An 11884-nucleotide genomic window follows, 5' to 3' on the forward strand; every position below is an offset into this window, starting at 1 on the left:
TTTTTTTTCAAATCTCTGCTTGAGGAGTACTCGAGTTTTAAAGCTGTACCTTCTCCTGTCTCCTTGGTCCCAATTAGGTCATGTAGTACAAGAGAGCTAAAGGAGTGGAGGGCAATTCAAATTCAGTGAGGGCTGCTAGAACTGTGACAAGCTGACTTTCCTGAGAGAGAGACCGACTCCAAGTCAAGTGTACAGTGAAACTGCAGCCTGTGGCAGTGAAGACATAAGTTTCCTTTTTGAAAGAATCATAAAACTCTGACTTTTGGGCCAGGAGTGTCTGTCATTGTTAGAGGACTTGCCTTCATTTGTAAAGGCTCCACAAAACAGACAAAAACCAACAGAAGCCCATAGCTTTCTAAGTCAGAGAGAAGTAGCAAGTGTTTCTATTGTGTCTTACTCATTTTTAACTGTCCTAATGATTTAGCATGCTATATTGCTATTTATTTATTATTTATAGCTGTGATATCTTAAATTTTCTAAATAATCCATCAGATGTGAACTTCAGCTTACTGTGGTTGGTTGAAATATAGTGGCGTCCATCAGTAGTATTTATATTGCAAACTTTACTTTTGGGTTGCTTGCTTATGCAGTAACTTACTCTGTATTAGAGATTAGAGTTTCTGCTCAGAGTGGCCGTCCTCTGGAAGCTGATATACCACCACACAACTGCATACGAGTACACACACACACACACACACACACACACACACACACACACACACACGTTTTCAGTTTTGTTTTACTTTTTAAAAGGTTTTTAGGCGAGGGTTTCTGTTTTGTTTTTAAGGTGCTGATCAGCCAGGCATGGTGGCACATGGCTGTAATCCTAGCACTCAGGGAGGCAGAAGCAGGTTCAAGGCTAGCCTGGTCTAAAAAGCCAGTCCAGGACAGCCAAGGCTACACAGAGAAACTTTTTTTCTTTTAATATACTTTTTATTTTTAAACAGAGGCACTAAGTTACCCAGGATGCCCTTAAACTTTGTGATCCTGCTACCTGTGATTGCAGCCTGCCCTACCAGGTCCAGATCAGAATTTCATTATTAATCTTAATAATGTGCCTCCCTTTAACTACAACTGCCATGTGCCAATTGCTGTGGTAGATGTTAGGGGCTTTAGACACCTGCACATGGTGTCCCCTAAAGCTTAAAATTCACTGTAGAAGACAGATGAACAAACGAATAGTTAGCTATTAGTGAGAAAGAACACATTTGACAAATACGGCAGCAGAAGGAACCACAAGTTATAATGGAGTTTTTCCCTGTAACTGCACTGAGAATGGTAAGCCAGTTTTTTCTCTCCCCAGAGACTTTTTTCAGCTCATGTGGAAGTTTACACAAACTGAGTGAAGAGCCACTAATTCCTCCTCCGCTTCCTCCTCGGAAAAAATTTGATCATGATGCTTCTAATTCCAAGGTAGACATCTAGACCTGGGTTTTCCTCAACTTATGCCAAGTTGTGAAATCTTCAAAATAGTACTCTTATTGAGCCACAGTCTATGAATCTTCAAAATTTAGATTGTCATATTTGAAGAATACTTAAGTAGTTTTAAAAACTTAAAAAGAAATGGAAAAATTATCAGATAATCAGAAGTACATTGTCTTTCTTATGTAGATGGGGGCAGGAAGTAGAATTCCAACTTGAAAGAACCTGAAAACTTTAGACCAGTGTTTCTCAAATGTAAGGTTGAGCCCAGGTTGTAGGACTGTCAGCTGGGCCTGGGAGTTGGCTGTGCTAAGCCATCCTCTACTGGTGCTGCTGCTGCTGCTCCCTGGGTCACAATTTGAGATCTGTGATACGGGGAAAAATAGAAGATGTTCAGTGAGTAGTAGCTAGGTATTAAATGCTATTGCTACCATGTCCTTTCATGACTATACAACTATATTATTTTCACTGACCTGTTGCCATGAATAAGCTTTATAAATTTCTGAAATGTTAGAAACAAAGCAAGATGATACATAACTTTATGTTTTAAGGTGCAAACCTCTTATATATCCACATGTTAAACTGAACCCAAATTAAACTGGAAGTAACTAAGTCAGGAACCTAAAAATTAAACCATATTAACTTAATTTGAGCCTCTAGGTTTAACTTGACACAGAATTTTTTCATTCTTTTAAAATTATCTTGTACATCTTCCAAGAGACTATACATGTCCCTTTCTATTCTGTTTAGGGAACTATGAAATCTGATGATGATCCTCCTGCTATTCCTCCAAGACAGCCCCCTCCTCCAAAGGTAAAGCCAAGAGCTCCTGTGTCCGTGGGTGCATTTGATGGGCCTGTGCACAGTCCACCTCCACCACCTCCGAGAGACCCTCTTCCTGATACCCCGCCACCAGTTCCTCTTCGGCCTCCGGAACACTTTATAAACTGTCCCTTCAATCTTCAGCCACCTCCACTGGGACATCCTCACAGAGACCCAGACTGGCTTAGAGACGTTAATACGTGTCCTAATTCACCAAGCACTCCTCCCAGCACTCCCTCTCCACGAGTACCACGCAGATGCCATTTGCTCAGCTCCAGTCACAACAATCTCACTCATCCTGCCGCTCCTCCTGTTCCACCAAGGCAGAATTCAAGCCCTCACCTGCCAAAACTGCCACCAAAGACTTACAAACGGGAGCTTTCACACCCACCATTGTACAGACTGCCTTTGCTTGAAAATGCAGAAACTTCTCAATGACCTTGGCCACGTGTAGTCATTGACACTGGAATAGTGTTTGTAAAGGCTTTTAACTTATTCAAAAAAGGCATAGTATTTTAGTACTTTTTACAGATAATGCTCTTACAAAAATGCTACTGATCAGATAAGCTTTTGAGAATCAGAAAAATTGTCAGGCATGGTGGTGCACACCTCTAATGCCAGCATTCTGGAAGCAAAGGCAGGTGGGTTTCCGGGTTTGAGACAAGCCTGGTCTACAGAGAAAATTCCAGGACAGCCAGGATACTACACAGAGAAACCCTGTCTCAAAAGTTAAAAACAAAAAGAAACAAACAGAACGAAAGAAAAGAATTTGAAAAATTAAAATGCAAAAGCCCTTCATTATAACCCTCAGGTGACCAGTAGCATTGCCTTGCCCCAGCTCCTCAGTGCTGCCCAAAGGCCAGTATAATGAGTTTCTGTTTGCACTGTAGACTCTGCTAAAATACGGCTTAAAATGATACTGACTGCACTGAGAGGGGATAGCATTCTTGAGGAATTTCTCGAATTTGAGTAATAGATGCCTTTTGAAGGCATTTATGCAGATATAGAGGGTGTGTTGTGGTGTTACTAGTTTTAAACCCTCTTTGATCATCTTCTAGCTTTTAACTCATATGTTTTTACATCTAGGAGAATTATGAATAACACCCACTGTTCTTAAACTCTTTGAGGCCATGTCTTAAATGCCAGTATTTGCTGCTGAAGACAAAAATGGAAAATAGAATGGAAATAATAGAATGCACTGTTTATTATTTTGTTAAAATTATAAACAATTCTACATAACCTGATTATAGAAGCAAGGGCATGTTTCTCATTAAGATGTGCCTTTTGTTTTGCAGTGTATGGTGTCTTGAGCTAATGATTTGCCTATGTTTGGGAAAACAAAGTTAATATGCCATGTATATACAGGTTATTTATATTGTATATATTTAAAGATAATGCTAATAACCTATATAAATTTAAGTGGCTTGAGGCCTATAATACAATCTGCTATTTTACTAATTTGTAAGTCCAGAACAAAAGTTTCTTATGGCATAGGAACCAACTGCCAACTGCCTTGTCTTCAAAACCCATTAACTTTCTGTAATCTCATGTTAACTGAAATTTTTTAAAAGTTTTTCCAGATTGGTAATATTTAAACAGAAAATACTTAAAAGCTTTATTAAATTTTTTAATCTGACGGAGGATAAAGCTTTTGCCATTTGGACACTCTTGTTCAAAGTGATCAAAGTATGTTATGCTAATAGCGCAGCAGCAGCAGTTGTAAAGTAGCCAAAAGCCACGTTGTTCATCTACTGGTCTGTGGCCTTTTACTGTGCTTTGTATCAGAGTTCTTAACAAGATTAATAAATCACCTCAGTCTTAATTTTTAAAAGCTTTGCAATATTGTTTTTCATCAACAAGAACTAGAAGAAGCTGGGTACACTGGGGCATACCTGTAATCCCAGCACTTGGGAGGCTGAGACTGAAGGATCTGGAGTTAAGGCTAGACTCAACTATATAATGAGTCTGAACCTACTTGGGATATAGGAGACCATCCTGAAAAAAACAACAATAAGCAATAAAGCTGAAAAAAGAAAATCTAAAAGAATGAATCTATCATCTATCTGCCTATCTATATCACCTACTTATCTATTTATTACATTTGTGTGTGTGTATGTGGTGTACCTACCATGGATCAATGTGAAAGGCAAACCTACTACGGGAGTCCTGGGAACTTGATCTTGCTGGCCATTTTTTTGGCTCCAGGAGATGTAAATGTTGAAGGATTAACTTTTCTTTACCACTGAAAGCAAGCCGCGAGTTCCCAGCCACCACTCTCACGCACTCATATGAAAAAGAAGTTGTACACTAGGAAACTCCGTTTTCCCAGTTTTTGATAGGACCTGGAACGCTGCCTAGATCTATAGCCAACAGCTTTGTGTGAGCCATTCCCAGCTAGGTTTCAAACAAAACAAAAACACTGTCGTTGGCTTTGTGCCTTAAAGTGCTAATGGCAGTAGCAGCCGGCTGGGCCACTCCGAGGTAGGATCACCTGGCCCCTGCCGCCTTCTTTGGAGACGTTGGAGACTCAGGCATGCGCGGTGGACAGCCTCTGGGCAGCCCGGGGCTTGCGCGGCGTGACGTCACCACACGGCGCAGCCTGCGGCGGCCGAGGGCAGCGATGGCGGCCGCCGCGGAGCCGGCCGCGGAGGACCCGCTGTGGAGCTTCGTGAGGGTGCTGGAGAAGCGGGACGGGACGGTGCTCCGACTGCAGCAGTACGGCTCCGGGGGCGTGGGTTGCGTCGTGTGGGACGCCGCCATCGTCCTCTCCAAATACCTGGAGACGCCGGGCTTCTCTGGTGATGGCGCCCACGCGCTGAGCCGCCGCTCGGTGCTGGAGCTGGGCTCCGGCACGGGCGCCGTGGGGCTCATGGCTGCGACCCTCGGGTAAGCGCTGGCGGGCAGGCGGTGGTCGCCCGGCGGCCCGTCACCGGCGTGCGGCCGTGCGCCTGTACCTCACTAGAGGTTGTTTTTTAGGGCAGATGTTGTAGTCACTGATCTTGAGGAGCTGCAGGACTTGCTGAAAATGAATATTAGTATGAACAAGCATCTTGTGACTGGTTCTGTTCAAGCCAAGGTACTGAAATGGTTTGTATGGCCTTTCAGCTTGTTTTCAGATAACCGCCTCTGCGGGCTTTAAATTGCATTTTGCCCAACGCATGCTTAATAGGAGGGAAACTTCCTGCTTCTTGTGTCCAAAACGAATCCTTTAAACCGTTAAAGCGTCAGTTAAAGACTTATGCTTGACCTTTTTAAGGGGGGAAGAAATAGAAGACTTGACGTCACCAGACTACATACTGATGGCTGACTGCATATACTACGAGGAGGTGAGTGCCGGGAGATGAACTGCACCTCACGTGGCCCGAGGCCCACGGTTGTCCGCACTTTAACCCCTCTGGTTGGGGGTTATCTGCATGGATGATGAGGCAGTAAAAAGATGACAAACGTCACCAGCGTCAATACCCATCAGGTTAGGATAAGCTTACGGGTCTGTGAATAGTGGTTGAGAAAACTTCAACATTTAAAAGGATTTTTCCCACTTGGATATATTATGAAAACTAAGATACCTTTTTGCTTGGTTGGGTTTTTTTTTCTTACCTTTCCCAAACACTGACTGTTAACCATGACGTTGAAATTAACGAAGATGCAAGTCAGGAGTGGTGGCTCACACCTTCAATCCCGCACTCTCTCTCTCTCTCTCTCTCTTCCTCTCCCTCCCTCTCCCTTTTCCCTCCCTGTTCTTCTCTCCCCTCTCCTTTCTCCTGTTTTTTTCCAAGACAGGGTTTCTCTGTGTATGTAGCCTTGGCTGCCTTGGGCTCTCTTTGTAGACCAGACTGTTCTCAAAGTCAGAGATCCACCTGCCTTTGCTTCTCAGAGTGCTAGGATTACAGGCGTGTGCCAGTGCGCCGATGATTTTTCATTGCATACCGTTTTACACAGTGTTGGGCATTATTTATTTTTAAATTGATGCCTTGAACTAACTGATGTTCAAATTAGGGTCAGGAGGCTGAAGAGGTGGCTCGGCAGTTAAGAGCTCATACTGTTCCCGAAGACCTGAGTTCAGTGCTCAGCACCCACATCAAGCAGCTCACAGCCCCTCTGTAACTCCAGGGGGATCTAGTTCCTCTGGCCTCTGCAAGCGTTGTGCACATGGGTCATACACAGACACACATACACACAGTTAAAATAATAAAAATAAATCTTAAACCACTAGGGTCGGGCTTACTTTTGTGGAATAAATTGTTTAAATACCACATTAACTTAGATGAGAAGAAATTAGACTTCAGATTTGAGTCCAGCTTGGCATGGTGGCATGGGGTAATCCCGGCACTTGTGAGTCTGAAATCGAAGGACCGCTGCAAGTTCAGTGTCAGCTGGGTCTGCATGGCTAGGCCCTTGCTCAGAACAAACAAAAAAGACAGGAGTCAATAACAGGAAATTCTAGACGTAATAAGCTGAAAGTTGTACTTTTTTTTTTTTTTAATAGTCCTTGGAACCATTGCTGAAAACATTAAAAGATCTCAGTGGATCTGAAACTTGTATTATATGTTGTTACGAACAGCGTACGATGGGGAAAAATCCAGAAATTGAGAAAAAATATTTCGAGGTGAGTATTGTGTTAGGTCCGTCTTTGTAGCAGTTTCCCTCCAGGGGAGCTGTATGTGGTTGGTCCATGTCTCAGGCAGTTTCATTTGGGGAAAACATTTGATAAGAACCCAAGGAGAAGGCCTTCTGCAGCAGCCATCCTCACAGAGACCTTTCCAGTCTTGGAGGGTTTTTCTGGTCTCACTAGTCCGTACTGTTCTACAGAGCAGTGTCGAAGACTGCTGATCCCAACCTTGTCTTTTTCTGAGACAGTTTTCAACACTGTTAAACAGTGTTCAAGACTGGCTTGGGGAGCTTATCAGCGGTGTGTTTTAACAAATACATGATAGAAATGTGGAGGCGATCAATTTTACCTCTGTGTTTTTCTTGCTCATTTTACATAGGTAACGCTTTTCAGAGTTTTGTTGTTTGTTTTTAAAGTTGAAAAAGAAGTGCCTATCTTCCCTCTCTTTTATCTGTCCTTCATTCTCCCCCAAGAGGTGATCCACACCCTGTTATGGGCATGAATTCAACCTCTTAAAAACTGGCTCATTTTGAAGCTATAACTGTGTAGTGTTGAAATTTTGTCTGCTGAAAGGACTTCTTTGGCTTGATGACAAAAGCAAGTATATGGCTCCCTGAGATAACAAATGGTTAAATATATTCTGTATTTTTCATGACTATGGGAAAATGTTACTGGACTTTTGAAGTTATGTATAATCAAAGTTAAGTTTAGTAACTTGTATTTATTTAAAACATGTAAAGTACACATACATCAGGTTCTCAGCTCATGCATTTTCATCCAGATAACTGCTCCAGCATAAAGATACAGAACATTTCCTGGCTTGAGAAGGTTTCCACGTTGCCCTTACCAGTCAGTCATTCTCCAGAAGCGACCGTCATCCTGACTTCATTACCATAAATTTGTCCAAATTACTGAATTTAACATATATGTCCTTTAAATTTATAGCTCCTTCAGCTAGACTTTGACTTTGAGGAAATTCCTTTGGACAAACATGATGAAGAATACCGAAGCGAAGACATTCATATTATATACATCAGAAAGAAAAAATCAGTACGTGCATTCACAGTTGTCCATACTCTGAGATTTCATCAGCTGATTCGTGCCTGTGAGCTAAGCATGGTCAGTGGCAGTGCTGGCTGGCCGCGGCACTGGCACTCAGAATTTCCGTCACTTACCTGACTCGCCTTATGTTCTTGGTCACAACCCCAGAACTCAAGAAGTGGAAGGCTGTGCAGCTGGAGGCCAGGCTGGGCTTCATGGTGGGACACTGTCTCAAAAATTCTAAGGCTGGCTTTGTTTCTGCCATCCGGGGAAGGAACCCGTGGCGTTGCACATGATAGGCAAGCCGGGAGCCATTGATCTAAACCCCTAGTCTGTAGGCCCCTCTAAAGTCCTTTTCTGTCATAAATTAAATGGCTGTGTAACTTGAGTATGGCCACCAGCAGTCACTTGCAGACAGTGAAACACAGAAGAGTTTAGCTTGGCTCACGTGAGTCCTGGATGTGGGTAGCCTCATCTGTTGAGTCTGTGAGCAAGCTGTAGGGGATGGCAGGAGTGTGCCACAAAGGATTCTCACTTACCTCCTGGCCGAGGATGAACAGGAAAGAAAGGGAGGAGCATGCGCAGAGGACAAGAAGACCCGACATTATACCTCTCCCTCGGTGCTCCCAGCACTTCCCAGCGAGCCTCGTGCTGGGGACCAGACATTTGATAACATACGCCTCTAAGGGGCATCTTCCCAGACTATGGCACTGAACATTAATTCAGACAGGTAGCCGATTTGCTCTTTGTAGTTTCCGCTTCTCTCTCTAACTTTTTAGAAGGCTAGTTGTAATTTTTTCCCTTTAAAAGGAAAATGGGCAGATTGACCTGGAAAAGAAGGGTAGCCTCAGTTAAATAGAACTTAGTGTGTGGTCGCTGTTTTGGTCTTTTTCCTGCCCTAACATTTTATGTGGATTGCCTCCGTTGTTCCTGCAGTCCAAGCCTGTGGAATGGAAGAGCGTGTCTCCGTTTTAGAGATGTGACTGCCGTAAGGCAGAGGCATCAGTTTGGCTAATGACGCTAAAATTTAGTAAACCCCACTGCCTTCTGATGATTTTTGCCTTGCTTGAATTCAGTGAACAATGAAAACATGGTTCACTGTGTTTTCTAATAAGGATTCTAGCCAAGAGCAGATACAACACAGAGTGTTAGGGACTCAGTCCAAGGAAAGAAGGGAGAGAGGATTATAATTCAGATTGGTGTTGGTGTGGAATGTATTAAAAAGGCAAAGAAAATACATTTTGTGCCTGAGGGTTGCAGTACTTGCCGAAGCTGCTGTGCAATTTAAAAAATGTAGACTTCCTTTTTGAGGCATAAATATTCTTATGTTTCTAAATGTAAAGGGTTGTTTTCTTTTCGCAAAGACCTGTTTCCTTATTAAATTGATAGAATTCTCATTCCATAAAATTTACTGTTTTTTGCTTTAAATGCTTTAAAAAAGGATTTACCTCGGGGGTTTTAGCATATTCAATTGAATAAAGCACCACTTTGTAATTCTGAAGTGTTTTCATCATACAGAAGAGAAATGCCTCTGGCCTTCACTCCATATTCCTTGTTCTGCGTGCTCTGCCCAAGTGTACTCTCCTTGTGTTTACGCTTGTGTCTAGCTCCTTTCATTCAGCAGTGTTGGGGTTTTTCCATGTAGCATGCCTCACCTTACACTCCTTTCTGTGTCTGGTTCAAATCCTGTGCGTGGTTCTGCCCATGCCATCCACCCAGTCATTCAGCAGCTGGTAACGTTCCTCTCATGTGCCTCTCATCCAAAAGTAACAGTGCTGCTGTGACCATCTTTGTGTGTGCGTTTATCTTGGGTCTATCTGAACCTAGAGGCCGAATAGGTATGGTGAAGAGTCAACAAACTTCTGGAGCTGCTGTACTGTTTCTATATTCTCACCATTATGTGCAAGAGCTCTGTCACTGCCGTATGCTCACGAATGCTTTTCACTGTCTGTTGTTTTGACTGTAGCTGTTTTGGTAGATGAGGTATAGGATTTCATAGGTTTTTTTTTTTTCCCTTAGTAATTAATAGTACTCAGTATCTTCCTGTGTTATTAGAGAAATATTTGCCCATTTTTAAATTGTGCTAAGACTACCTATTTATACCAGATGTATGATTTACAAATAATTTTTCCTATTCTGTCAGTGTCTTAAGTTTTCTGATAATGTAGTTTTTGCAACCCAAAGGTTTTTAATTTTGATAATATTCATACATCTGCTTTTTTCTTGATTGCTTTAGATGTCGGCTAAGAACTATCTGTAAACATTCCGTGTGATTGTTCATTTGAATTGTGTTTAGACACTCCTGGATGCATTGCATAGTATAGAATATTCAGGAAATACTTGGTGTTGGGAAATTCATGTTTAAACCTCTCCTTTTTCCTTATAGAAACTGCCATCATGAAACCCTCCTTCTCTTTCATCCTGCGCACGTCCCTAACATCCCGGGTACAGCTGTGACTGGAGCGTGTGCATTCAGCATGGGAAGGTTGCATTTACAAATTTCTCCAGCACGTCCTTCGAGATCTGGCTCATGGGTGATGACCACCATGGACTGCCTACAATGTGAAGTACCTGCCTGCCCGTGGGCTTGACGTAGAACTTAGCTTTACTCAGCTCAGCGTCAAGTTCTGCTTTAAAAGAACATTGACAATCACGCAAGTAAAATAAATTTTGAGGGTAGCCTCAAGTTCTGAAGCAGCATGGTTGACTCAGTACATTTTCAAGAAACTAGAGATAATTTGATCCAATTTCTATTGATGTCTAACTTTACTACATAGTAATATTTTGAGGGCTGGTTGTGGTGGCGCACACCTTTAATACTAGCACTGGGGAGGCAGAGGCAAGTGGATCTCTTGAGGTCCAGATCAGCCTGGCCTACAGAGCAAGTTCCATGTATAATAAGAACCTGTCTCAAAACAAAACAACAACAACAACAAACACGAATGAAAGAAACAAAACTAGAGATAAGTTGACCCAATCCAATTCCTAATGATAGTTATCTGTTTCTATATAATAATGTTTAAGTTGAAAGCAGTAAATTTTCAAAGGCAGCCTCTTACTTTTACATAGTTGTGCAGTAGGTTTTTTGTTTTGTTTGGTTTTTCTTGTGATATCTTTAATACTTACATGTTATTTTAAAAGTGGCTGAAAATATTATCTTGTTTCTTTACTGGCCAGAGTGTTTATCATCCATCACAGATAGGTGAGTGAATTAGATAGTTAAGTATATTGTAGTGAGTCTCTAAGAAGATGAATGAGGAGACCAAGAGAAAAGCTATCTCAGAAGGAAGGCGTGAGAAAAGAAAGCCAGTTGCGGGCTTCTGTGTTCACATGGTTGGCACAGTTTTTCTTGTGTATGCAAGAAAATCTGATTTTAAAATACCAATATTAAGACATATATCATGATTATATGAAACTGATTTTTTTTTTTTTTTTTTTTTTTTTTTTTTGAGCAACTGAAAATTCTGTGCACATTTTTCAAATGTTTTTGTACGGTGTTGTCTCCAGTTTTTGTTCCAGTAATCATCTGCTCACATAGACTTATCTGTCGATGTCTTGACACTGGTTCCAAAAAGTAGTAACCAGATGAAATTCTGGAATTTACAGTCGTTGGTGCTAGATGGCATGCTTTATGTGTTGAAATAAACACTGTTTTTGAAACCTTGTGACTCTGAATGTTTCCAAAATGGCCTTGAAGAGATGAACATTTATAGCAAATGACTGCCTCCCAGAAAGAGCAATTAGAGACTTAAAGAGAAGAATCTGTTCAGGAGGTTCTTTCTTTGGGAGCTTTCTTCTGTCTTTAAGGCTTGCTGTTACATCTTCAGAACACTGTGTCCATATGTGGCACTCGAAGCAGTTTGCCCCAGGCAGTCAGGAGCAGAATGCTCGATGCTTTGGTGGCGATAGGTCGCGCTTTGCAGCTTGCTGTGTGACGTGAATGAACTTCGGCTTTCAACCCCTCACAGAGTCTCCACCTTCTCCCTCCCT

At 42.1% G+C, this 11884-nt stretch overlaps 2 protein-coding genes across 3 annotated transcripts in view; both read left to right on the plus strand.

Moving 5' to 3' along the window:
* The window catches only part of Sos2 (SOS Ras/Rho guanine nucleotide exchange factor 2), a 66189-nt gene extending 62114 nt beyond the window's left edge, over positions 1-4075 (plus strand). The window contains exons 13-14 of the mRNA XM_055595317.1: positions 1225-1413; positions 2173-4075. Coding sequence (XP_055451292.1) covers positions 1225-1413; positions 2173-2682 — 699 coding nt within the window. The 3' untranslated portion in view covers positions 2683-4075. The remainder of the gene's footprint in view (positions 1-1224; positions 1414-2172) is intronic.
* A 767-nt stretch (positions 4076-4842) lies between these two features.
* Vcpkmt (valosin containing protein lysine methyltransferase) lies at positions 4843-11554 on the plus strand. Of its 2 annotated transcripts, XM_055595510.1 has the most exons (6): positions 4843-5130; positions 5221-5331; positions 5501-5570; positions 6731-6850; positions 7799-7903; positions 10281-11554. In XM_055595510.1, the coding sequence occupies exons 1-6, from the start codon at positions 4865-4867 to the stop codon at positions 10293-10295; spliced, it is 687 nt and encodes a 228-aa protein (XP_055451485.1). In that variant the 5' UTR covers positions 4843-4864; the 3' UTR covers positions 10296-11554. The 2 variants fall into 2 exon arrangements, with proteins under 2 accessions (XP_055451485.1, XP_055451486.1); XM_055595511.1 differs by lacking the exon at positions 7799-7903.
* Positions 11555-11884: the final 330 nt, after the last annotated feature.

Source organism: Psammomys obesus, unplaced genomic scaffold (genome assembly GCF_907164565.1).
Source record: "Psammomys obesus unplaced genomic scaffold, mPsaObe1.curated_primary_1811, whole genome shotgun sequence".
Lineage (NCBI taxonomy): Eukaryota > Metazoa > Chordata > Mammalia > Rodentia > Muridae > Psammomys > Psammomys obesus.